Source organism: Phacochoerus africanus, chromosome 10 (genome assembly GCF_016906955.1).
Source record: "Phacochoerus africanus isolate WHEZ1 chromosome 10, ROS_Pafr_v1, whole genome shotgun sequence".
NCBI lineage: Eukaryota > Metazoa > Chordata > Mammalia > Artiodactyla > Suidae > Phacochoerus > Phacochoerus africanus.
This window is the reverse complement of record NC_062553.1, coordinates 38470270-38495446: the sequence shown is the minus strand read 5'-3', so window position 1 is coordinate 38495446 and position 25177 is coordinate 38470270. Positions and strand designations below refer to the sequence as shown.

The 25177-nt window shown below is 37.9% G+C and overlaps 1 protein-coding gene and 1 non-coding gene across 6 annotated transcripts in view; both read left to right on the top strand.

Annotated features, from left to right (window-relative positions):
- Positions 1–25177, top strand: part of FRYL (FRY like transcription coactivator) — a 309775-nt gene that overhangs the window by 164006 nt on the left and 120592 nt on the right. For 4 of the 5 annotated variants that reach the window (XM_047799032.1, XM_047799033.1, XM_047799030.1 and 1 more), the window contains 6 exons: positions 5854–5933; positions 6315–6395; positions 9993–10161; positions 10448–10540; positions 18348–18446; positions 19689–19790. In XM_047799032.1, the coding sequence (XP_047654988.1) occupies positions 5854–5933; positions 6315–6395; positions 9993–10161; positions 10448–10540; positions 18348–18446; positions 19689–19790 (624 nt within the window). Of the gene's footprint in view, positions 1–5853; positions 5934–6314; positions 6396–9992; positions 10162–10447; positions 10541–18347; positions 18447–19688; positions 19791–23101; positions 23162–25177 lie in introns of those variants that run through there. The other variant, XM_047799034.1, reaches the window with a different exon arrangement.
- Positions 4145–4246, top strand: LOC125110479 (U6 spliceosomal RNA). Its single transcript, XR_007130652.1, has one exon. It is a non-coding gene; the product is annotated as a U6 spliceosomal RNA (small nuclear RNA).

Here is a 25177-nt window from a genome sequence, read left to right as displayed (position 1 = left end):
TGCTTAAACAGCACTATGGCATTTAGGATGTTTGAAGCACTGTTCTTTTTATATTGAATTTTAGCCATACATTTATTCATTGAAACCAACAAGATTGGGAAACCAGGCTTATGAGCCACTTCATGTTCTTGGCTTAGTTTTTTTGTTTTGTTTTTTTTTGCATGTTTGTTTTTAGTTTTGTTTTTTTAATATATATATATTTTAAATTAAAGTATAGTTGGTTTACAATGTTGTGCCAATTTCTGCTGTATAGCAAAGTGACTCAGTCATATATACATATGTGTATATGTATATATGTGTGTATATATATATATATTTTTTTTAAATATGCTTTTTCATCACAGTCTATCCCAAGAGATTGGATATAGTTCCCTGTGCTGTACAGCAGGACCTCATTGCTTATCCATTCTAAGTGTAATAGTTTGCATCCACCAACTTCAAACTCCCAGTCCATCCCACTCGCTCCCCTCTCTGCTTTGGCAGTCACAAGTCTGGAAACTTTGGGTCACTGCCATTTTCCCTACCAGCCTTGCCCTTAAATATCTCCATCTTATATTCTAGTTCCTTTATCAGCCCTACACTCCTCAGAGGTAAGAATTATGTCCTAGATGTTCCTGTTGTGGCTCAGCAGGCTAAGAACCTGACTAGAATCCATTGAGAATGCGGGTTTGATCCCTGGCCTTGCTCAGTGGGTTAAAGATCTGGTGTTGCTGTGAGCTGTGGTGCAGGCCATGAATGCAGCTTGGATCTGGTGTTGCTGTAGTGTAGGCAACAGTTGCAGCTCCAGTTCAACCCCTAGCCTGGGACATTCCACATGCTGCTGGTATAGCCCTAAAAAGAAGAAAAAGAAAAAAAAGTATAACAATCACAACTAAAGGAATTTCAGAATATTGGCTGATCAATTAAACACCATCACGGCCTGGCAATCTTTTACATGGTACCTTGAGTACCTCTTTTTAGGAGACCATTCATCTCATATTAAGAAGAAACTAAAACCAGAATCCCCAAAATGCTCCCATATATGTCCCTACACCACAGCCACAGCAACACCAGATCCGAGCCTCGTCTGTGACCTACACCACAGCTCACAGCAATGCCGGATCCTTAACCCACTGAGCGAGGCCAGGGATCGAACCTGCATCCTCATGGATTCGTTTCCGCTGAGCCACAACAGGAATTCCTATGATTGTTATACTTTGTAATGATGGGATGTGTTTGCCTATAAAAGATTGAAAAGCTTATAATTAGGCAGTCTATCATAAAATTTCTACTTAAAAATATCCCTAGTTGCTGGGAGATCCTGGGTTTAAACTTCAGTTTACTAACGCGGGGACAAAGGTTAAGACTGTTCTAGAGTCTCTGGATTCTCCAACGTTACTTAGTAGAATAAATTCAGATTTTTGCCCTTTTATTAACCTGGGATTTACACTTGATCTTAGCCAAAAGGCCGAGAAGCGATTAACCTGGGATTTAAAAATCTCAGCTTCAGAGTTCTCTCATGTTGCAGTGGGTTAAGGATCTAGCATCACTGCTGCAGCACGGGTCACTGCTGTGACATGGGTTGGATTCCCGACCCAGGAATTTCCACATGCTGCAAGTGCAGCCAAAAAAAAAAAAAAAAAAAGTCTCAGCTTCTACAAACTGATGCATAAACTTCATTTCTTCATCATATCCTTGGGTTATTTTTTAAAGATTATCTGAGACCTAGAAAGAGTTTGGATCACAGCTGCTCACTCCTTCTTTTGCTTTCGTGATTGGGTAGCAATCTCCCTCACAGTGCATTTTCTCCTAAATGAATTTCAGATACAGACCTTTAGGGCGATCCCAATTTCTAGGAAGTCTGAGACGAATGTCCTTCTGATTTCCTCTGGTTCACAATAAATACTGAGCCGCTTAACCAAGATGAGGCTATAGCCAAAAGTCCTGGAGTAAATGTTCCCCACGAGCCTTTTAAAGCTGTCTCAGCTGGAGTTCCCATCGTGGTGCAGTGGTTAATGAATCCAACTAGGAATCATGAGGTTGCGGGTTCGATCCCTGCCCTTGCGTAGTGGGTTAAGGATCCGGTGTTGCTGTGAGCTGTGGTGTAGGTTGCAGACATGGCTCGGATCCCGAGTTACTGTGGCTCTGGCATAGGCCAGTGGCTACAGCTTCGATTAGACCCCTAGCCTGGGAACCTCCATATGCCACCAGTGAGGCCCTAGAAATGGCAAAAAGACCAAAAATAAATAAATAAATAAATAAAAACATAAAGCTGTGTCAGCTGTGTGCCTCCCTCTACTTGAGACTGTTTTTTTCAAAAGCGGTACCCATGCTCTCCTCAGTGTTGTGTGAATCTAGTCACCTTCTCAATGATATGAATAAAGGTAAATATTCCTTATTGGATTTCTTTGCTCCTCATTACAATGTCATTATCATTACTCTTATCTAATGTCTCTCTCACATTCACTGGTTTTGAACTGGTTCCTGAATTATGAAGGCCTAAATTCAGCCCTCTTCCTGATAAGCTCCTGATTAATCTTTGTAAGAAATAAGTTATCTTCATCCAATTTATTTATTTATTTTGTCTTTTGTCTGTTTAGGGCTGCACCTTGGCATATGGTGGTTCCCAGGCTAGGGGTCCAAATGGAGCTACAGCTGCCAGCCTACACCACAGTCACAGCAATGTGGGATCCTTAACCCACAGAGCAAAGCCAGGGATCAAACCCGCAACCTCATGGTTCCTAGTTGGATTCATTTCCGCTGCTCCACGATGGGAATTCCAAGTTATCTTCATTTTAAATAAAAGTCTCTCCTTCATCAGATCCTTAAGAAAAGCATTCTGACCGTCTCTGAGTAGTTACAGTTCTCTTGTATGTTCCCCAGTCTAGTTGGTGGCTTTCTTGATTATATTTAATATTTGGGGAACACTGATGGAAGATAAGGGCTGTTTTCTCTTTGTAGATCCATCTCAGGGCCAACTGTGGTTCTAGTGAAAATGGTTGTTCTTTTCTTGGTGTAGAAAGGGGAGGAGAGACCACTTTTAGGGAGAAAGGAAGCGGATAGAGGGCTTTTCCTGCATCTGCTGTTTCTCAGTTGCCTTCAGCTCCAAATGATCCTTAAAGCCAACGTGCCACATTTTGTGGTGGCAAACTCTGCTCGTCACTAGGTCGCAGGCTGTAAGAAACACGGATTTAGACTTACACCAGCAACGCGTGTGAGACCCCGTTTATTCCCATCACCTCTCCTGGTTGATACCGTCACACTTATCTTTCTCTTCACCAAACAGGTATCAAATAATACCTTGTGTATTTTTGTGTATTTTCATTCTCCTTATTCCTGGTGGCATCAAGCATCTTGTCGTACATGTTTATTGTCCTAGGAATAAGTATGGCAAAGTGCAAAACCAGAAAATTATAAAACTTCCCTGAAAGCCTTTAAAGAGGTGGGAAGATATCTCATGTAAATGTGTCAGAACACAGTGATCCCCAAATTGATCTATGGATTTATTGCAACTCCAATAAATATCTGAAGTTTTTGTGGAACTTGAAAAGATGGCTCTAGATTGAATAGGACAGAACAGTAGCCAAGCTTTCACTGAGGAAAAGGGAAGACTTTACAGTGCCAGACATCAGAAATTGTTAGTAAGCTCTGATAATTAAGATGGCATGATTTTAATATAGACATATGTAAAGTGGTAGAATACAACACTCAGAAACAGAGGCACAGCCATCTAGACCTGGAATCTCTAGCCGTGGTGACTTGTATAATCTTTGACCCATCAGTTCCTCCTTTTGGACTCTTTTCCATGGAGCTATGAAAGTAAATAAATTCACAAGATGTTCATTGCATAACATATACATTGAATTTTCAAAATCTGGAATGAAATTGTTCATTAATAGGGAGCTTATTAAGTACACTGTAATTTTTATATGTGTATAAATTTTTATGTACATATAAGTATATATATACACTTATATACACACATATGTAATATGTATACATATATTTACACACACGCGCACACACACACACACTATTATATGGCTGCTAAATAGCATATGGAGGAGCTCTTAAGTACTGGTCTGGAAAGATGCATCATTCCGATAAGTGAAAGTAAGGGGTAGGAGTTCCCACTGTGGTGCAATGGGTTAGGAATCCGACTACAGTGCTCGCTTCAGCAGCATGTGTACTAAAATTGGAATGATACAGAGACAATTAGCCACTGCTCAAGGATGACATGCAAATTCGTGAAGCAGTCCATATTTTATTTTGTTTTTTATTTTTTCTTCTCTTTAGGGCCTCACCCATGGCATATGGAAGTTCCCAGGCTAGGGCTCGAATCAGAGCTGTAGCTGCTGGCCTACGCCACAGCCACAGCAATGCCAGATCCAAGATGCATCTCCGACTTACACCACAGCTCATGGCAATGCCAGATCCTTAACCCACTGAGCAAGGCCAGGAAACAGACCCGAATCCTCATGGATACTAGTTGGGTTCGTTAACCACTGAGCCATGATGGGAACTCTCAAGCATTCCATATTTAAAAAGAAAAAATCCGACTGCAGTGGCTTGGGTTCCTGTGGAGTCGAACACCTGGCAGAGTGGGTTAAAGGATCCAGCGTTGCCACACCTGCAGCATAGGTCAAAACTGTGGCTCAGATTCAGTCCTTTGCCTGAGAATGTCCGTATGCAGCAGGTATGGCCATTTAAAAACAAAAAACCGTGTGTGTGTGTGTGTGTGTGTGTGTGTGTGTAAGCTTGGAAGTTCTCAGTAGTGATTATATGTGGGGGATGGGGCAGGTGCTTTCTAGTTTAAATGTTTTGATGTGTTTTCTGAATTAGGAGCCAGTGTATAATTTTTAAAGAACTAAACAAAACAAACATATTTGAGTGACAGGTTTCTAATACTTATTAATAAAGCCATAAGTAGTTTTAAATAGTTGGAAAAGTTGCTGTCCCTTTTGGATCCTGTTAGGATAGAAAATCGAACTATATGGAATATGTGCTGGGCTCAAAGATTGTTTTCCTATAGGTGTTGTAGAGAATTACGCATGAGTGTGTTTTTAACTTTCTGACAGCGACAATGGTAGTAACTGCTACTATTTTTTTCATCTGCATAGTCCATAGGTCAATGATTTTTGTGATTATGAACCTAATACTCTTGAATTTAGGGCTTGGTAAATTTAGATGTTCAACTAAGTTCTTCAAGAAAAAATAATAACATTCTTAGGAAAGGGGAATATTGACAGGTTACTAGTAGATCCTATCATGAAAATTAAAATTAATTATCGATGTGGTTGAAATGATGCGACTACTCACTAAAGACATAACCTGTGTAGCATTCACTTGATGTTTGGGGTCTTTTTTCATTTTTAAAAATTATATTGAAATATAGTTGATTTACAATGTTGTTCTAATTTTTCCTCTATAACGAAGTGATTCAGTTATACATGTAAACATATGCATTCTTTTTAAAATTCTTTCCCCGTAAAGGTTATATCAGAATATTGAGCAGAGTTTCCTATGCTATTATGGCAGATCCCTGCTGACCCATACATTCCATAGACAAGAGTGTGCATATGCCCAATCCCAAATCCCCAGTCTATCCCTCACTCACACCTTTCTCCTTTGGTAACTGTAAGTTTGTTTTCAAAGTCTGTGAGTCTGTTTTATAAATAAGTTCATTTTATCATTTTTTAAGATTTCACATATAAGTGATATCATATGATATTTGTCTTTGTCTGGCTTCACGTAGTATGATAATCTCTAGGTCGAGCCATATTGCTACAGATGGCATTATTGGATTCTTTTTCATGGCTGAGTAATATTCAATTGTATGTATTTATAATACCACATCTTTTTTTTTTCTTCTAGATTCCTGTTCATCCTGTGCCCGATCCCTTAGTTCATGAAGTTCTAAACTTAGCTTTTAAGCACTTTAAACACAAGGAAGGGTAAGTAAAATACTTAAAGGATTGTTGCTTTTCTCTGCAGTCCAGGTTTAGACTGTTCATTTAACCTCTCATGGATCATTTATTTCTAGAATTCAAAGCAATTATCTTCCCTAGTTTTTCTAATCCACACAAGATGCTTATGAGAAAGATTTTATAAAATTAATTCTTAAAGCCATTGATTGGATTCTTAAGAATCAGGTTAAGTTTCCTGACAAAGTTAAATCTCAAGATAGATGGAAATTCATGTGGTTTTTTATCCTCCAAGTGAATCTTCAGAGAAAATTTATACCATACCCTGTTAGGGAATTTTCAGATTTATTTAGAAAGTGAGTTTGTAGAACAATGCAGTGAAATAATACATTTCCTTTTTTGTTCTTTTAGATATTCAGGAACCAACACTGGGAATGTGCATATTATTGCAGATTTATATGCAGAAGTGATAGGCGTTCTTGCCCAATCAAAGTAAGTTTTATAGATACTGATTTTGATTTGTTTTACGTTTTAGAAAGCTTCACCACTAACAGAATAGACACTGACAATTTTATATCTGGCTATTTTTTTTCATAGAGTTACTGTGCAGTCTCCTCCACCTTTTATTCTTTCACACTCTGTTTTTTAGAGGATTTTTAAGTGACACTCATACTTCACTTCTACAACTTGTTTCCATTTGTTTGGGTTTTTCCATAAAACCTGAATTGAGGAAGTGAGAAATTGCCCAGAATAGTCATGATATTACCTTATTCCTTATTTTTCACATTTTGATGAGAAGTGTTTTTAAAAATCTTTCTTTTAGAACTCGTCTTAGCTAATAGTTACTTTAAATACTTTCTAGTCGAGTGCTTTTATTTCTGAGATAGCAATGCAGTGTCTTCCTTCTAACCATCTTATTAGTACTGAACAGAGTTTTGAATCAGTACAAGACATACCAGAAAGGAAGATAAAAGATACTGGATTACACCATAAAAGGGGTTATTCATTAGGAGTTACCCTCATTGAGTTGTATTGAACTGTTGTTACAGTAAACAGTAAAACAGGCATTTGTTTTTAGTATCTTGTGCTTACACTAAAGACCCTGGAAGATTTTGGGTTTTTTTTTTTGTGTGTGTTTGTTTTTATCTTTTTAGGGCTGCACCTGCGGCACACGGAGGTTCCCAGGCTAGAGGTCAAATCGGAGCTGTAGCCACTGGCCTACACCACAGCCACAGCAACACCAAATCCGAGCTATGTCTGCAACCTACACCACAGCTCATGGCAATGCCAGATCATTAACCCACTGAGCAAGGCCATAGATCAAACCTGCATCCTCATGGATACTAGTTGAATTCGTTTCCTCTGAGCTATGACGGGAACTCTGACCCGGGAAGATTTTGAATTTCCTTTGTTGCTTCTGAGAAATTTGTAAGGAAAAAAAAATATATGTATCAACTCAGATTTTTTTGTGTACCATTTAAAGAGTCAGTCTTTGGCTCTGAAATCATCATATAACAATCTTTTTAATTACTAAGAAAGCAAACACATTTATTGTTAATGTTTGGTAGTATAGATATTAATATTAAGTAATAGGTCTTATTTAGTATTTGGTATTTAGTATCTATTTATTATTATTTATTTTTTATCCTTTATAATCCACCAGGGACCCTGGTATACCCAGTGCTATAGAACTTAGAACATAGTTGTACTATTTGAAATGGCTTAGACTCAGACAATAATACTTTAACAAGGCATTTATATTGAATCAACAATGAATCTCCGTCTCAGGAATATAGATATAAAAACATGAGCAATGATATATTTTTTATGGCAAATACACGTTCATGCTATTTGAATTTTTACTGAAAATGACTTCCTGGAGTTCCCATGGTGGCTTGGTGATAACGAACCCAACTAGTATCCATGAGGACTCAGGTTTGATCCCTGGCCTCACTCAGTGGGTTAAGGATCCGGCGTTGCCATGAGCTGTGTGGTGTAGGTCACAGACAAGTCTCGAATCCCACATTGCTGTGGCTGTGGTGTAGGCTGGCCGCTGTAGCTCCGATTTGAACCCTAGCCTGGGAACTTCCATATGCCTTGGATACAGCCCTAAAAAGCAAAAGGAAAAAAGAAAAAAAGAAAAGAAAAATAAAGTGATTTTTCTATCAGGAATATAGGTTAGAAATTCTAAATAATACATTAGCAAGTTAGATCCAGAAAAAACTACATCATAGCTAAGATAAATCTAGGATGGGAAGGACAGTGGATTTATGAAAATGATGGTCAGCCTCACTGATCTAGTTGTAAGAGAAATGCCACTCAAACCAGTATTGAGGTATTTCCACCTGTACATACGGTGAGCGTGGGAAAAAACGTGGATAGAGCCACATCAGGTTAAGCCAGTGGCTCTGACATGCAGAGGACAGGTGGTGAGGTGGGAAAGGGGGTGGGGAGAGGAAGGCGGGTGGTATTTTAGAATCTTGTCTGTGCATTTCCTTTGATTGTAGTGACTAATAATTCATGGGAAATTTAATAAAAGAGAAACCCTTTGAATGCTAACACTTCCATGGGAAGATTTTTATCCACTTCATAATTTCTTTATAAAATACAAACGAATACCTTCATGGAAAATGCTGTTGTTTTCTTCAAGACTCAGATGGAAGTAGACAAGTTATATGTCCTATTATGTATCCCTATTCCATTAATAGGTGATTAAATGTCCATATTTAATTAATATGTACTCAGTGACCATTGGGAAGTATGCTTTGTCAATTTTAACTTTTAAGACCTTGTTTCCCCAAATAACACTAGCAGTAAAATCTTTCATTGTTTCATAATATGTGGAATTATTATTAACAGATTATTAGATAACTTTTTTGGGTGTTTTTTTTGTTTGTTTTTTTGTTTTGTCTTTTTGCCTTTTCTTGGGCCGCTTCCGAGGCATATGGAGGTTCCCAGGCTAGGGGTTGAATCGGGGCTGTAGCCACCAGCCTACGCCAGAGCCACAGCAACTCGGGATCCGAGCCGTGTCTGTGACCCACACCACAGCTCATGGCAACGCTGGATCCTTAACCCACTGAGCAAGGCCAGGGATGGAAGCAGCAACCTCATGCTTCCTAGTCGGATTCCTTAACCACTGCACCACAACAGGAACTCCTAGATATCTTTTTCCAGTGTAAGCAAAGAAAAACTTAGTAGCCTTAGCAGTTGTGGTCATTTGAATCCAGGATGGTTCTTGCATTGTGAGAGCGCTTTGATTCTGTAGCTTCTTCACATCGTGAGACCATTGTGCTCTCATTCATCTTCTTCAGTTTCTCCACAGCGTAAGGAGGTATTAATGTTAAGTGATAATTGATGGTTTACAATTGATTGCTTTATTTCTTTGAACAAACGTGAGATCTCCAGCCTGCTTGCCATGTAATTCAAATTGCAGACTTTATGGGAAGGAGCCTTGCAAATGCCCTGATGGCTCAGCAGGATAAGGATCGGATGTTGTCTGCTGTCACTTTAGTCACTGCTGTGGTGTGGGTTTGATCCCTGGCTTGGGAGCTTGTGCATACCATTAAAAAAAGAAAAAGAAAAGAAAAGAAAAAAAGCCTTAAAATTAGGGACACTCTCTGATTTACATGTGGATGTTTTATGGTGGGTTATTAGATCTTATTTTTATGTTGATTAATAACGGTTAAATGGGAATGGTGCTATATTGACGGAATAAGAAACTCATTTCTCCTTAGGAAACTTCTGATTTGGCAAAGAAATGAACAGCAACTTTAATTTTATTTTTGTGTTTTTAGGGCCACACTCGTGGCATATGGAGGTTCCCAGGCTAGGTGTCGAATCAGAGCTGTAGCTGCTGGTCTGTGCCATAGCAACACCAGATCTGAGCTGCAACTGCAACCTACACCACAGCTCAGAGCAAGGCCGGATCCTTAACCCACTGAGCAAGGCCAGGGTTCAGATCCTCGTCCTCATGAATACTAGTTGGGTTTGTTTCCACTGAGTCATGAGGGGAACTCCCTCAGCCTTAAATATCTTGTGGGAAATGAGTGTTTTAAATTCATATCCTCTTGTGTACCATGTCTATTAAAGGTTTCAGGCTGTGAGGAAGAAGTTTGTGACAGAATTAAAGGAACTGCGACAAAAGGAACAAAGTCCACATGTGGTTCAAAGTGTCATCAGCTTAATCATGGGAATGAAGTTTTTCCGAGTGAAAATGTATCCTGTAGAAGATTTTGAAGCATCATTTCAGTTCATGCAGGTGATCTACCATCTCAACTGCAGTAATTAGAATTGGCCTAACATTAGTTGTTTTTTCTTTTCATGACTTTTTAAAAGAAACAAAAATAAAGTAGTGACATTGTTATTAACTCTTTATTTCAAGTGTTAAACTGTTGTCACAAGTGTGAATTAACTTTCTCGTTATGTTTGAGCATGATTGATCTTAGCTTTCTGATAAAATTACAGTGCTTACAAAATTATTGCAATGTTAAAAATGTATTTAATCTTCCTCTGTTGTAAATCTCCTGTACCTTTTCCCTCTCAAGGAATGTGCTCAGTATTTCTTGGAAGTAAAAGATAAAGATATAAAACACGCCCTTGCTGGTTTATTTGTGGAGATTCTTATCCCTGTAGCTGCTGTAAGTATATTTTTATGTTTATGTTCTATTTTAAAAGTACTTTTTCACTAAAGCCATTGACACATGAAATATTCTTACTTTCTGGTAATTCCTAGGCAGTTAAGTGGAAACTTTGAATGTAATGTGGGGGTGGGGAAAATGGTTATTAGACATATAGCAGAAAAGCATCGATAAGTCTTTTAATTAAAAAACAAGCCCAGGAGTGCCCATCGTGGCTCAGTAGTTAAGGAATCCGACTAGGAACCATGAGGTTGCGGGTTCGATCCCTGGCTTTGCTCAGTGGGTTAGGGATCCGGCATTGCCGTGAGCTGTGGTGTAGGTTGTAGACGCGGCTCGGATCCCCACGTTGCTGTGACTCTGGAGTAGGCCGGTGGCTCCAGCTCCGATTCGACCCCTAGCCTGGCCTGGGAACCTCTGTATGCCATGGGAGTGGCCCTAGAAATGGCAAAAAGCAAAACAAAAAAACAAAAACAAAAAAAACAAGCCCAGGCTTGTAAGATTTAGAGAAATTTAGGAAGGCGGAGGATTTTCAGCCCAAAAGTGATGCTTATCTCAAGCAGCTCCATGTAAATACTTCATTTCCTCGTGGCATTTGCTCCTCCGAAAATGGCAGCCATTTTAATGCCTCCGAAAAACTTAAAAGTACTGTGACATATATCCTGGAGTTTATAAGACTGCCTCGATTGTAAATGTTCATTTCTGTAGCTGCGTGGCAGTCATCACACCTGTCAAAACATGTATTTTTTCTTTTTTTTTTTGTCTTTTTGCCGTTTCTTGGGCGACTCCCGTGGCATATGGAGGTTCCCAGGCTAGGGGTCGAATCGGAGCTGTAGCCACCGGTCTGCGCCACAGCCACAGCAACTCGGGATCCGAGTGGCATCTGCAACCTACACCACAGCCACAGCAACTCAGGATCTTAGCCGAGTCTGCAACCTACACCACAGCTCACAGCAACGCCGGATCCTTAACCCACTGAGAGTGGCCAGGGATTGAACCCGCAACCTCATGGTTCCTTCGGATTCGTTAACCACTGTGCCACTATGGGAACTCCCAAAATATGTATTCTTAATAGATGCCAACCATTGCCTTTGGAATAGATAAGCAGTGCCATCCTACTGTGCAGCACTAGGAACTGTGTCTAGTCACTTATGATGGAGCATGATAACGTGAGAAAAAAGAATGTACATATGTATGTGTGACTGGGTCACCAAGCTGTACAGTAGAAAAGCGACAGAACACTGTATACCAGCTATAATGAAAAAAATAATAATTATATATAAAAAATAAAAATATGTATTCTAAATAATTTAGAAAATATGAATGCTATAAGCATGATTGCAGTAACTTCCAAGAAACCATATTTTTTTTTTTGTCTTTTTATGGCCACACCCATGGTATGTGGAGGTTTCCAGGCTAGGGGTCTAATCATAACTACAGCTGCTGGCCCACGCCGCAGCCACAGCCACACCAGATCCGAGCTGCATCTGCAACATACACCACAGCTCACGGCACCACTGGATCCTTAACCCACTGGGTGATGCCAGGGATCGAACCTGCAACCTCATGGTTCCTAGTCAGTTTCGTTAACCACTGAGCCATGACGGGAACTCCAAGAAGCCAGATTTATAGAAGCTTTTCTTGGTGTAAATTTATCGTGTTATTCAAAAATAATTTTGCAGTTACTAGTACCCAGCATTCTATAAATAGGATTTAGGGATTTTAGAATACTCAGACTGCTAGATTTTTTTGTTTCTTGGCTTTTTGTTTTGTGGTATGCAATATGCTATTCACTTTCAGGATACTACACCCTGCTGTGTAAATGATATTCCTTACATATGTATACAAAATTTCATTTTAATACTCTCTTGTGGAGGTAAAATTGATAAATAGACTACATATATTTAAAGTGTACAATTAGACCTGTATATATGCCTGTGAAACCTTCACCACAGCGAAGATAACAGACATATCTGTCATACTCCAAAAATTTCCTCATGGTCCTTTTTAACCCTTCCCCTACCCCACCCCATGCACTTCTCTGATAACCATTGATTTTCTTTTCTTTTCTCTCTCTCTCTCTCTTTTTTTTTTTTTTTGCTTTTTTAGGGCCACACTCGCAGCCTATGATTTTGTTAAATGCTTTTTTCCTCTGTCTACTGAAACAATCATACAGGGTTTTTTTTTTTAATAATAATATGTTGAATTCTATTAATTGATTTTTCAAATGTTGGATCAGCCTTATATTCCTAGGGTTGAGCTTCTCTTGATCACAGTTAGATTTTTCAAAAATATTGTTAAATTTTATTTCCTACAATTTTTTGGAGAATTTTTGCCTCTCCTATGTTCATGGGGGCTATTTATTGCCTTGTGGTTTTCTTTTCTTGTAATGTCTGTTTTAGACACAGAGTAATGTCAAAGACGTATGTGTAGAATTGGCTACATGTCTTCCTTTGGAGTTGGGTAGAATTCACCAGCAAAGCCATCTGGCCTGGGATTTTCCTTGTGAGATACTTTTTGAATATTAGATTATTTTCTTCAGAAGACATAGAGCTACTCAGACTATTTCTTCTTGAGTAAGATTTCATTTCTTTCTAAGGAGTTTGTGCATTTTCTGAGGATTACCCAATTTATTGGCATGAAGTTGGTCATAATATTCCTGTATTTTCTTTAAATACTTACAAAATTTGTAGTTGACCTCTTTCATTCCAAATATTGGTCGTTTGTGACTTTTCTCCTTTCTTCCTCATCTGTCTGGCTAGAAGTTTATTGATTTTATTGATCTTCTTGAAGAACTAGCTTTTGACTTTATTGATGTTGTCATTTTTCACTTTTCTACTTCATTGATTTCTGCTTGGATTTTAATTATTTCTTTTCTTCTACCTACTCTCCCCAGCCACACCCTAGTTTCTTAAGGTAGGAGCAAAGGCCATCAAGACATTTTCTCTCTTCTAATATAAAATTTAAATCTGTGTCTTTTCCTCTAAGTAATTCTACAGTGGCAGCCCCCAGATTTTAATATTTTGTGTTTTATTTTCATAAAGCTCACAATACGGTCTGCTGTCCTTTTTGAAATCCACAGATCATTTAGAAGCATTTTATTTAGCTTCTAAACACTTGGGGATTTTCCAGCAGTTATGAACATACTTTGTATGCTTGAATCCCTTTAGATGCATTGACATTTGTTTTTTTGGACCAGAATATCATTTATTTTGATGAATGTTCTATGTGTACTTGAAAAGACTGTGTATGTTGCTGTCAGATAGAGTGCTCTCTAAATATCAATTAGGAAAAATTGGTTGATAGTATTCTTCAACCTGGTGATAGCTTTACTGATTTCCTATCTATGTGTTCTATCAGTTACTGAAAGAGAAGTATTAGAATCTCTAAGTATATCGGAGTTCCCATTCATGGCGCAGCGGAAACGAATCCGACTAGGAACCATGAGGTTGTGGGTTCGATCCCTGGCCTCGTTCAGTGGGTTAAAGATCCGGCATTGCCGTGAGCTGCGGTATAGGTTGCAGAAGCGGATCGGATCCTGCATTGCTGTGGCTCTGGCATAGGCCTGGGAACCTCCATATGCCGCAGGTGCAGCCCTCAAAAGACAATAAAAAGACCAAAATAAATAAATAAATAAATAATAAATAAATAAATAAAATCTCTAAGTATAGATTTTTCTGTTTCTCTGTTTCTGTCAGTTTTTGCTTTGTGTATGTTTAGGCTCTATTATGACACACACATACATTTAGGATTGTTATATCCCCTTGAGTTGACACCGTTATCATTTTGAAATAACCTTCCTTATCCCAGATAGCATTCTTTGTTCTGAAATCAATTTTGCCTGATATTAATATAGCCACTCCTTGGGAGTTCCCATTGTGGCTCAGTGGAAATGAATCTGACCAGCATCCATGAGGAAGCAGATTTGATCTCTCGCCTTGCTCAGTGGATTAAGGATCCAGTGTTGCTCTGAGCTGTGGTGTAGGTCGCAAACGTGGCTCAGATCTGGCATCGCTATCGTTGTGCCAGTGGCTACAGCTCCGAATTGACTCCTAGCCTGGGAACTTCCATATGCTGTGGGTGCAGCCCTAAAAAGACAAAAAAAAAATATAGATATAGCCACTCCTGCTTTCTTTTGATCATGTAAGTAAAGCATATCTTTTTTCCATTTTTAAACTTTTAATCTACTTGTGTTTTTATATTTAAAGTACATATTGTTTTTGTAAGCAGGATATGGTTTCACCTTGCTTTTTTATCTAGTCTAGCAATCTCTGCCTTTTAACTGGGTTCCACATACATTTAATATGATTGTTGATACAGTTATTTTAAATATGTCATCTTCTGGAGTTCCCATTGTGGCTCATCAGGTTAAGAACACAATGTAGGGGAGTTCCCATTGTGGCTCAGTGGGTTAAGAACCTGACTGACTAGTATCCATGAGGATGCAGGTTCTATCCCTGACCAGACTTAGTGGGTTAAGGACCCAGCATTGCTGCAAGCTGTGGCATGGGTTGCAGATGAAGCTTGGATCTGGCATTGCTGTGGCTGTTGCATAGGCTGGGAGTTAGCAACTCTGGTAAGACCCCTTGTCCTGGAGATGCCTGTATACTGCAGGTGCTGTTGTAAAAAGAAAAAAGAAAAATCTGTCGTCTTATTATATTTTTTATTTTCCCATCTATTCTTTGTTCCCTCTGCCTTTTTTTTTTTTTTTTGATTAATGGAAGATTTTTGTGATTCTTTTATCTCTTTTGTTGGTTTATTAGCTATATCTCATTGTTTTGTCATTGTTTATGGTATACATCTTTATCATTTTTTACCTCAGGTGGTATTATGCCATTCATGTGTAGCGTAAAAACTGTGCACAATGGTATACTTCCATTTCTTCCTTGAAAAATCTCACACAGCAGTGAGCTGGGGCCGTTGAAGGGTTTGTGTCATTTATTTTCCATTCCTCAGGGCTTACTTTCTTTTGTTGACTGATGTCTGATGTTTTGCACATCATTTCATATATGTTGTTCATTTTTTGGTTGGTTTGGTTGGTGGCATAAATCTAGTCCTCCCCTTACAGCATCATGGCTAGAAATGGAAATAAGTAGCATTCACTTCAAATTTCATTCAAAAATATTTTCAGTCTAAAAATATTCTAAAAATATTTTAAAATGAAGAAATTTATTTTCACATTGAAAATCAGATTTAACTGGTTTGACTTTCATTTTAAATGATTGAATTAATTGACTTATGATCTGTGCGTTCATGTGGATTGGTTTATGGTATTCAGATCCTATCTTTAGAACATGTTTAGAAAAGATGTACAGGGAGTTGTAAGGAAAGTTAAGAATTTAAAATATCAATGGCATAGCAATAATAGTGACTGACATGCTTTTTTTTTTTTGCTGAAACCTTTAAGATGTATTTTCTTGGCAATTTTCAAATATACAGTACTGTGTTATTAACTACTCACTGTGCTATGCATCCCTATGACTTATTTGTTATTAAAATTTTTAATTATATTTGATTTACAGTGTTCTGTTGATTTCTGCTATACAGCAAAGTGACCCAGTTCATATATGTATACATGTGTGTATAAAATATTTATGTACACATACACAATCTTTTTCTTATATTATCTTCCATCATATTCCATCACAAGTGATTAGATATAGTTCCCTATGCTATACAGCAGGACCTCATTGGCATGCTTTTGTTTTTAAACCTGTTTTGAATATTAACTTATAGTTAAATATTGAGAGGTTTTTCACATGAGTACAAACAGAAGTCATGGGCGTTCTCGTTGTGGCCCAGTGGAAATGAATCTGACTAGTATCCTTGAGGACGCAGGTTCGATCCCTGTTCTCACTCAGTGGGTTAAGGATCCGGCATTGCCACATGAGCTGTGGTGTAGGTCGAAGACATAGCTTGGATCCCACATTGCTGTGGTGTAGGCCGACAGCAACAACTCCAGTTCGACCCCAAGCCTGGGAACCTCCATATGCCGCAGGTGTGGACCTAAAAAAAAAAAGACAGAAGTCATGAAATAGCAGTTTGTAAAGAGTTTGGGTCAGCGAGCCCCCACCCCCACTCCCACCTCAGTTTTTAACCATGTGAATAGGTTCATTTTACCATAAAGAAAATAGATAGCCTCATTTATAAAACCATTATCAGCTTGGTCTATTATCATTAGTGTATATACTTCAATTTCTCTTTCCTAGAAATGATTTGAATTATTGCTTACCCATCCTGAATTGTCATTTGTGCTCTCCCCTTGTCTAAAAATCTGTTTTTGCCAGATACCTAACTGGTATTATGTTGCTTTTAAGGTTAATTCATCAAAAGGAGCAGATTGTAGGAAGAAAGACCCTTCACCATGATCCATTATTTCTGTGTTGCCTGATTCTTCTTTTATGCCATATTTGCTTCTCCAGTTTGTTTACTAGGGTTGTCCGAACACAGTACCACAAATTAGGTGGCTTAAACAACAAAAATTGATTGTCTCACAGTTATGGAGGCTAGCTGTCTGAGATTGGAGTGTTGGCAGGTTGATTTTTTTCTGTGTGCTATGAGGAAGATCTGTTCCATGCTTCTTGCTTGCTGGCAGTTTACTGAAAACCTGTGGTAGTCTTTGCTTTATAGAAGTATCACCCTCATCTTTGTCTTCATCTTCCCGTGGTGTTCTCCTTATGTGCATATCTTCCAATTTCTCCACTTTTTTAAGGACACCAATCATGTCGGAGTAGGGCCCCCCCCCCCCGCCACCAACTCCAATAGGACCTCATCCTAACTTAACTAATTATATCTGCAGTGATCTATTTTCATAGAAGGTCACATTATGAGGTGTGCGGGGGTTAGGACTTCAATATGTGAATTTGGGGACAATTCGGCTCATACCACTGGCCTCTGCCCATAGAGCTCCCCTAAAGGAACATTCTTGCCTCTCTAATAACCCCCAGCCTCTCTTCCTGGTTGAACTCTACTATGTATTTATTCATTGTATGTATTGAGTGCTTTCTGTGTGTCATGGCCTCTTCTATACCCAGGGAATTCAACAGTGATCAAAGTAGGAAAGGCGCCCTGCTCTTAGAGAGGCTGCTATACGTCTAGTGCAGAAAACTCACAGTTTTGTAAAATACGTAGTGTGCCAGCTGTGGTGGTGAGGACTATAAAGCAAGGTAGAGATACACAAATTGCCGAAGGTGGATCGGGGACTTGAAATGTTAAATAGAGTGATTGGGAGAGACTGCCACCTTGAAAGAGATGGTTACACTTGAGCAAAAACTAAAGAAATGAGAGCGTCAACCATGCCCTGTTTGGAGGGAAGAGCTTCTTAGGCGGAAGGAACCAGTGCCTGTTGGATGTATTCCTAGAGTAATAAGGACACTAATGTGGCTGGATCCCAGGGCTGGGGGCCAGAGCAGTGGGAGATGAGGCCAGAGGGGTCCCACGTGGGGCTTTCAGTATTGCTGGATTCAGCGTGGATGTAGCTTCCTTATGGAGTTTTCGCATAGGAGCCCCTTCTGAGGGCTCTAAGAACAGAGAATCTCCCCTACAGCTGCTCTTACATCGCAGACTCACTCCCTGTCCACTTGTCTCTAGTCTCTGCCTGTTCACCCAGGGCAGGGATGCGGTTTATGGCATCGAATTAACATGTGGTCATTTGGTACCCTATGGTACTTTCCATCCACTACTCAGTGAATTATTAACTACTTTAAAACCTTGCAGAAACATCTTGTAATCCTCGTGTAGTTTGAGCTAATGTTTGTAACCATTTTCTTTGTTTTTTTTTTTTGTGTGTGTGTGTCATCTTTTTACCTAGGCTGTTAAAAATGAAGTGAATGTGCCCTGCTTGAAAAATTTTGTGGAGATGCTTTATCAGACTACTTTTGAACTGAGCTCCAGAAAGAAGCATTCATTGGTATTGAGACCGTTTCAAACCTTCACATATTTAAATAGGAGTTGTAGTCATTGATTTATGAATTTAGTAGTTTTAAGAGAACTGTAAAAATTGGAAGTATAAAATACCCAGCGTTCAACACAAGGGAGATTTTTTTACCCATTTTCTCCTGCTTTTTAAGAAACTTTATATTCTTAATTTTATTAGCTGTGTATTTGCTGGGTTATTCAGACTTCATTCTAGATCTTTACCTGTATTAACAGCTGCTAGAAGTTATATATTAGACGAAAAGTTCAGTGTATTTTTCCTTTATTTTACATGGTAATAAATTATATCCTGAACCATATAATTATTTAGGAGCTATTATCTCTCTAATTAAATCTTTTCCATTCAGAGACTTAAGGCATTTTTTTTCCCTATTTAACTAGCCGCTTCAGTAACTTTGAGGGATTTTTCTACAAATGTGCAGGCAGCTGGGAGAAAGTTTGGAGTGTTGGACAAATACTTGACCACTTAAGTTAGAGGTGTAATAATAAACATTGATTGTGTCAGGCGTTGAGCTGAGTGCTTGGCATTCTTTTTTTTTTTTTTTTTGTCTTTTTAGGGCCACACCCGCAGCATATGGAGGTTCCCAGGCTAGGGTCAAATCAGCTGTAGTGCTGGCCACAGCCACAGCCACAGCCACAGCCACAGCAACGCCAGAACTGAGCTGCATCTTCGACCTACACCACAGCTCACAGCAATGCTGAATCCTTAACCCGCTGAGCAAGGCCAGGGATCAAACCTGAGTCCATGTCGTGGACACGAGTTAGATTTGTTTCCACTGAGCCACAGCGGGAACTCCGTGCTTTGCATTCTTTATCTCACAACCTGTAACATGTATGTGTGGTTACCATTTTCCACTTTACATGTCAGGAAGGTGAAGCTTCAAGCACTTATCATCCCTGAAGTCATACATTGAGTGTCTAGAAAGCGGAGCCATTAACGCCAGCATATCCTCTGATCCTGAGGCCATGGTTCTGGTTATTTCTACGCAGAAATAAATAACATATTTCTAACTCAGGGAAATGTGATCAAGAAATTGTTTTCATAGAAAAATTTGTGCTTTATCATCCTTTGTTAGATTCCTCCACGAGACTATTTCTTAGCACAAACGGGAAGACTGCTAAAATGATTTTTTTATTTATGAGAATGAATGAAATGTAATTGACAAGTCTAGTGCTTTTTCATGAAAAATACTTCTCTTTCTTCTGTCTCCTATAGGCTCTCTATCCATTAATTACCTGCCTTTTATGTGTCAGTCAGAAACAGTTTTTTTTAAATAACTGGCATATTTTCCTACAGAACTGTTTGTCGCATTTAAAGGTAAGACAATCTCATTTCTGGCCTATAAATATTGTCTGTGGTATATTAACTTATGCATATGCATTGAACAGTATAATAAAACTCTTAGTATATAGTTCCTTTGAATATTAACACTTCACCATATTCCTTTTCTTAGACATACTTATTCCTTCTATAGGAAAATCATATTGTAGACATGAATAAACTTTTGCTCTAAAATTTAGTTGGTCTTAATGAATGCAAAGTTATACATTTTTCATGATATTGTTTATATTATCTTGGATCCAGCAGTATTTGTTAATGAGTACATTCCTTTAAAATTTCAGAGTGTTAGTTAATCTTACAAAACTCTCCAGATACTTAATTTGTGTTTTCTTTGGGGAAAATTCAATAATGTTGGCTCAAGTCTGAATAATATGAAAAAAGCTTTGATAATAAAATATTGCCAAAAGCACATTTAATGTAAGTATGCCCAGGCAAATATGGAAGTATGGTACTTGGTCCACATGGATGTGAAAGCTCCTGGAATGATCCTGACTTGAATCAAGGGATAATTCATTGTTATTAACACAATTTGGCACATCCGTGTCCAGTCTGTTAGTATTGAAACCAAAACTGAGGTAGAAGGATCGTTATTGCCCCAGGTCCCTCTGCTGGGAGGATCTAAACAGGATCGCCTGTTCTTCTGTGGAAGTTAATATCTGACACAGAACGTGGGGCTATTCCTCATCTGCATGTCACATGAATGCTTGATTTGAATAGTTTTGAGACACAAATGAATATATTTGAATATTTGCCCTTTGTTAGAAATGCATGGCAGACATGGCATTTCATTTTGTGCTACTCCTCTAAGTTAGGGTTAAGATTGAGAATCTTAGGAGTTCCCTGGTGTCTCAGTGGACTAAGGCTCTGGCATTGTCACTGCTGTGGCTTGGGTTTGATCCCTGATCTGGGAGCTTCACGTGCCATGGGTGCAGCCGAAGGGAAAAAGTCTGAAAACCTTGTGCTTTAAAGACAAGGAAAGCAAGGCATAGAGAGAGAAATGACTTGTCTTTGGCTTAACAGCTCACTGTGATATTGTGATATTGTGAGAACTAGGACAGCAATGGGCAACATTATCCTATGTATCTTTTTTTTTTTTTTTTTTTTGCTGCACCTGCAGCACATGGAAGCTCCTGGGCCAGGGATCGAATCTGAGGTGCACCTGTGACCAGTGCCACAGCCATGACAATGCCAGATCCTTAACTCACTGCACTACAGCAGGAACTCCCTTTATATCCTTTTTTTAAAAAATAAGATTTTACGTATCATTTTGAAAAATATCTTGATTTCTTAGTGAGGTACACTGAACTATGTCTTTGAAAAACATTTTTGGCTCCTTTCCTCCTAGATATATACATACGTTGATATTATTCATATTTGGATGAGAATTGATATATTCTGCTTGCTTTATTTATGAAAATTTCCAGGACTAATAAGCTGGTTAAATTCTTTATGCCATACAACCAGAACATAAGTTTTATTTAAATACATTATATTTTCTGTCCTTAGTTTGATAAGTCATACAGATTTTGATACTGAAAGAGAATTGATCATTTTCTGGATAGTATGATTCTTCAAACTTTATTAAAGTATTTTAAGACGCACATTTAAGTGTTTCTGGAAGGGTGCTTTATTTCATGGCAATTCATACTTTTCTGTTGCTTGTTGGAATGTTTTTATATATATACGTTTCCACCTAACATATTTGCAGTTCTTGCGCAGCACTTTAACTTTTTTTTGTCTTAAGGCTTTCATTTAAAATGCTCTGTTTTCTTTGACCCCTTACCTCCTGTTGAATATTTCTGGCATATTGTCTATTTTCATTAATGGCTGTGTCAATCTGCCAGGCTAAAGGAGATAAGAGCCACTTAGCATGAATATTTGGAATATACTTGTCTTGACCATTAACCCTTAACTTACATTAAGGCTCTATTCAGCAGAAATTTTATGAATTGGTTCCTATTAAGTTTTAGGTACTGTGGCTACGCTGCATAGTTGCGGTAAGGAGTTGAGTATTCAGGGGAACATTATGCTAGTTATCTACTGTGAAAGGTATGATTTATTTACTTTGTATATAGGAAAAATTAGTCTAAGATAAAGTTCTTAGCTAAATTGATTTTGTTTTGAGATTCACGTAATCTCTTGATTTCAAAAAAATCTATAACACTTTCTATTGATCAGACCTACTACTTCTTAAAATAGATTTTTTATTAATACTTACTATGGGGTAGGTTCTCTAAGTACAATATCTTAAATAATTTTTACTATAACTGAGGCCGAAAGAAGATAAATAGGTACCCCATGTTTAGGGAGCCCCAAAGTGATAAGAGAGAGGATTTGCGTCTAAATCCATCCAGCTTCATAACTTTTGTTCTTTCTGGTCTAATGTACCATAAGGGATGTTGCTATACTGAATATTTCAAAAAATGCTTTGGCTGTAATTCTGAGTTATTAAAAAGTCATTATTCACCAGAGTCATCAAAATAAATAAGATACATTTTCAAGGCACTTTAAGATGTTGCACAATTTAAAAAATTATCTTTTTTTTTTTTTTTTGAAGTTGATGACCATGAAAAGTGGGCATTAGTCTTATAGGTTCACAAACAGAATGAGAGAGCTTCAGTTTAACATTTTCAGTGAAAATGTTAAATCTGCAATTTTGGCACATAGTTTGGTAGTTTCCCATTCCCCCATCTTTATACCAATTGAGGTTATTTTGTGAAAAATTATTTTGAAATTTCTGAAGAATAATTGAGCGAGAGAGAGAAGGGAGTAAGAGTAGATGCCATGTAAAAATAATTTGGAAGGTTTTTTTCTGCAGTCTATGCTTATTTCCTTTTAAAAATTGAAATTTGTGGAGTTCCAGTTGTGTCTCAGCGGTAACAAACCCGACTAGTGTCCACGAGGATGTGGGCTCGATCCCTGGCTGCACTTGGTGGGTTGAGGATCCGGCGTTACCATGAGCTAGCCTGGGAACTTCCATAATGCCACACGGGTAGCACTAAAAAGCAAAAAAAGAGAGAAAGAAAGAAATTTGTTTGAAATCACATGCAGTGCTTTTAGAGGAAAAATTAGTAAAAATTTCACCTATTTTCTCACAGTTTGAGTGTTATAGATGTATCCCATGAGGCTGAAATTATAGAAAGTTTTTTTCCTCAGTGTCTCTAGCCACTGTCTTGGAAATTTCAAATTTCTTCTAAATAGAGACCTTGGTGAAGAGCTGTCTTGTTTTGTGCTTATTTTCATCTAACATGCATGTGCTGCATCTCATGTTTATGTTTGCTGTCTCACATTGCTTTATTTAGATGCCATCTAACAACAGTATCAGAAAACAAATAGAAACACTCCAGGTGAGTCGTGTCGTGTCGATGTGACAAAGTGAAGTATTGCTTTATCTCCTTCAAGTGTGGCTTTTTCCCCCCCTTTACCCATTGCTGCATCGCATGTCCAAGGTATTTATTTAAACCCGCTTCTTGTATTGTGCAAGAAGAGCACACAGCAGGAACATTTTACTCAAGGTTAAATATTAATGTGGCTCCAAGAAGATGAATTTAAGAGAGAGAAGTGATGTGGAATGTTGATTTTTAACCAAAATGATCAATTTTTAAATATGCTGTTTAATTTTCTTTAGCTATCATAAATGATGATTTTTAAAAAACATTTTCCAGTGAAAGTAAGGAGACGGTAGCTCAGATTTTGAATATGATTTTGATGCAACAAAACTTGTTATATGCAAGTTTTGAATCTTTTTTTGTTGCTCACAGTAAGAAAAAAGGGAAGAAACATTAAAATGCTGCCAAGGAGTTCCCGTCGTGGCGCAGTGGTTAACGAATCCAACTAGGAACCATGAGGTTGCGGGTTCGATCCCTGCCCTTGCTCAGTGGGTTAACGATCCGGCATTGCCGTGAGCTGTGGTGTAGGTTGCAGACGCGGCTCGGATCCCGCGTTGCTGTGGCTCTGGTGTAGGCCGGTGGTTACGGCTCCGATTTGACCCCTAGCCTGGGAACCTCCATATGCTGCGGGAGCGGCCTAAGAAATAGCAAAAAGACCATAAATAAATAAAATAAAATGCTGCCAAAGAGTATATGAGATTGACATCAAAAACTTTATTATATGTTAGTATTACTGGATTTAACGTAATCTAATTATTCCAAGTAGATGGAAATTGTAACTAGGGAATTATATATCTGTGTTTAAGGATCAGATCATTTTAGAATGTTTTTATTTTTGGGGTATGTATAGCAACATACTGTTTATTCAGTGGCTGAATAAACAATATTATTTTTATCACTTTTTATCTTGTTGGTTTTAAGCATTGTTCATCCTGAAATAAGTCAGCTTGGTAAAACATAGTAGTCTATCTTGGAAAGTTTGAAAGTCAAATTTTATTTCATGCCAGATACCTCAGCACATGAGATAAGATAATCCGAATATTTTATTAACCACTTATATGAGAAGAAATTTCAGGTGTGATTGGACTTAAATATTTTTAATCTATAATTTACAAATATTTGTAGAATTCATATTTTGAAAATATAATTTAACAGTGTGAAAGTATACTTTGGAGTGTACATAAAACTAATTGGACTCATATTTTGTTATTTGAAACCTTGTATTTAAGCGATAGAAAAGAGAGATATATAATAGGAAAGTACTACAAAAAGCTTGTTATATTAGTAGTGCACATGGTGTGTTACTTTTTCTAATATTAGAAACACATTAATGGAAAACATGTTGGGGAGTATATTTGAAACTTGGAATCGTGGATTTGGCAGTAGAGAGAGAGATTGATGCTGAGGCTCTGACCAGCTGAGTAATTGATATTCCATTCTGAATTATATCAAACCTTCATATACATAAATGTGCACAATTGTACTTTCGGGTTTAAAAAAACATCCCCAGTAACCTTTTTGCATTGTCCTTAATCATACATAGTAGATGTCTATTATTCTATAATCTAAGAGAACATAAAATAGATTGGCTAAATTACTTAGTATTTAAAAATTCCCCTTTGTCCATTGTTATATGTAAAATAATTGTTAAATAATAAGAAATCCCTCAAGCTAAATTAAATAACTGCTAATTTATGGCACTAAATGCATCCTACAATTAACAGGTGCATACAGAGTTTCTCCTAAGGTGATTATAAGCTAATTTTCACATTTTACAATTAAATCTCATTATATGACTTGTCATTTGAGAATTTCACTTTTGATAATAGCTAGTGTGAAGGAAAGGTTTGTTTGCTGATCAAACTGTGATTGAAATGGGATACTTCTGATGTGAAATAATAATGTTCTAACTGTAAATAAAAAATCAAAGGTAAACACCTGGCGCCGAGCATTTAACATGCACTTGGCAATGTT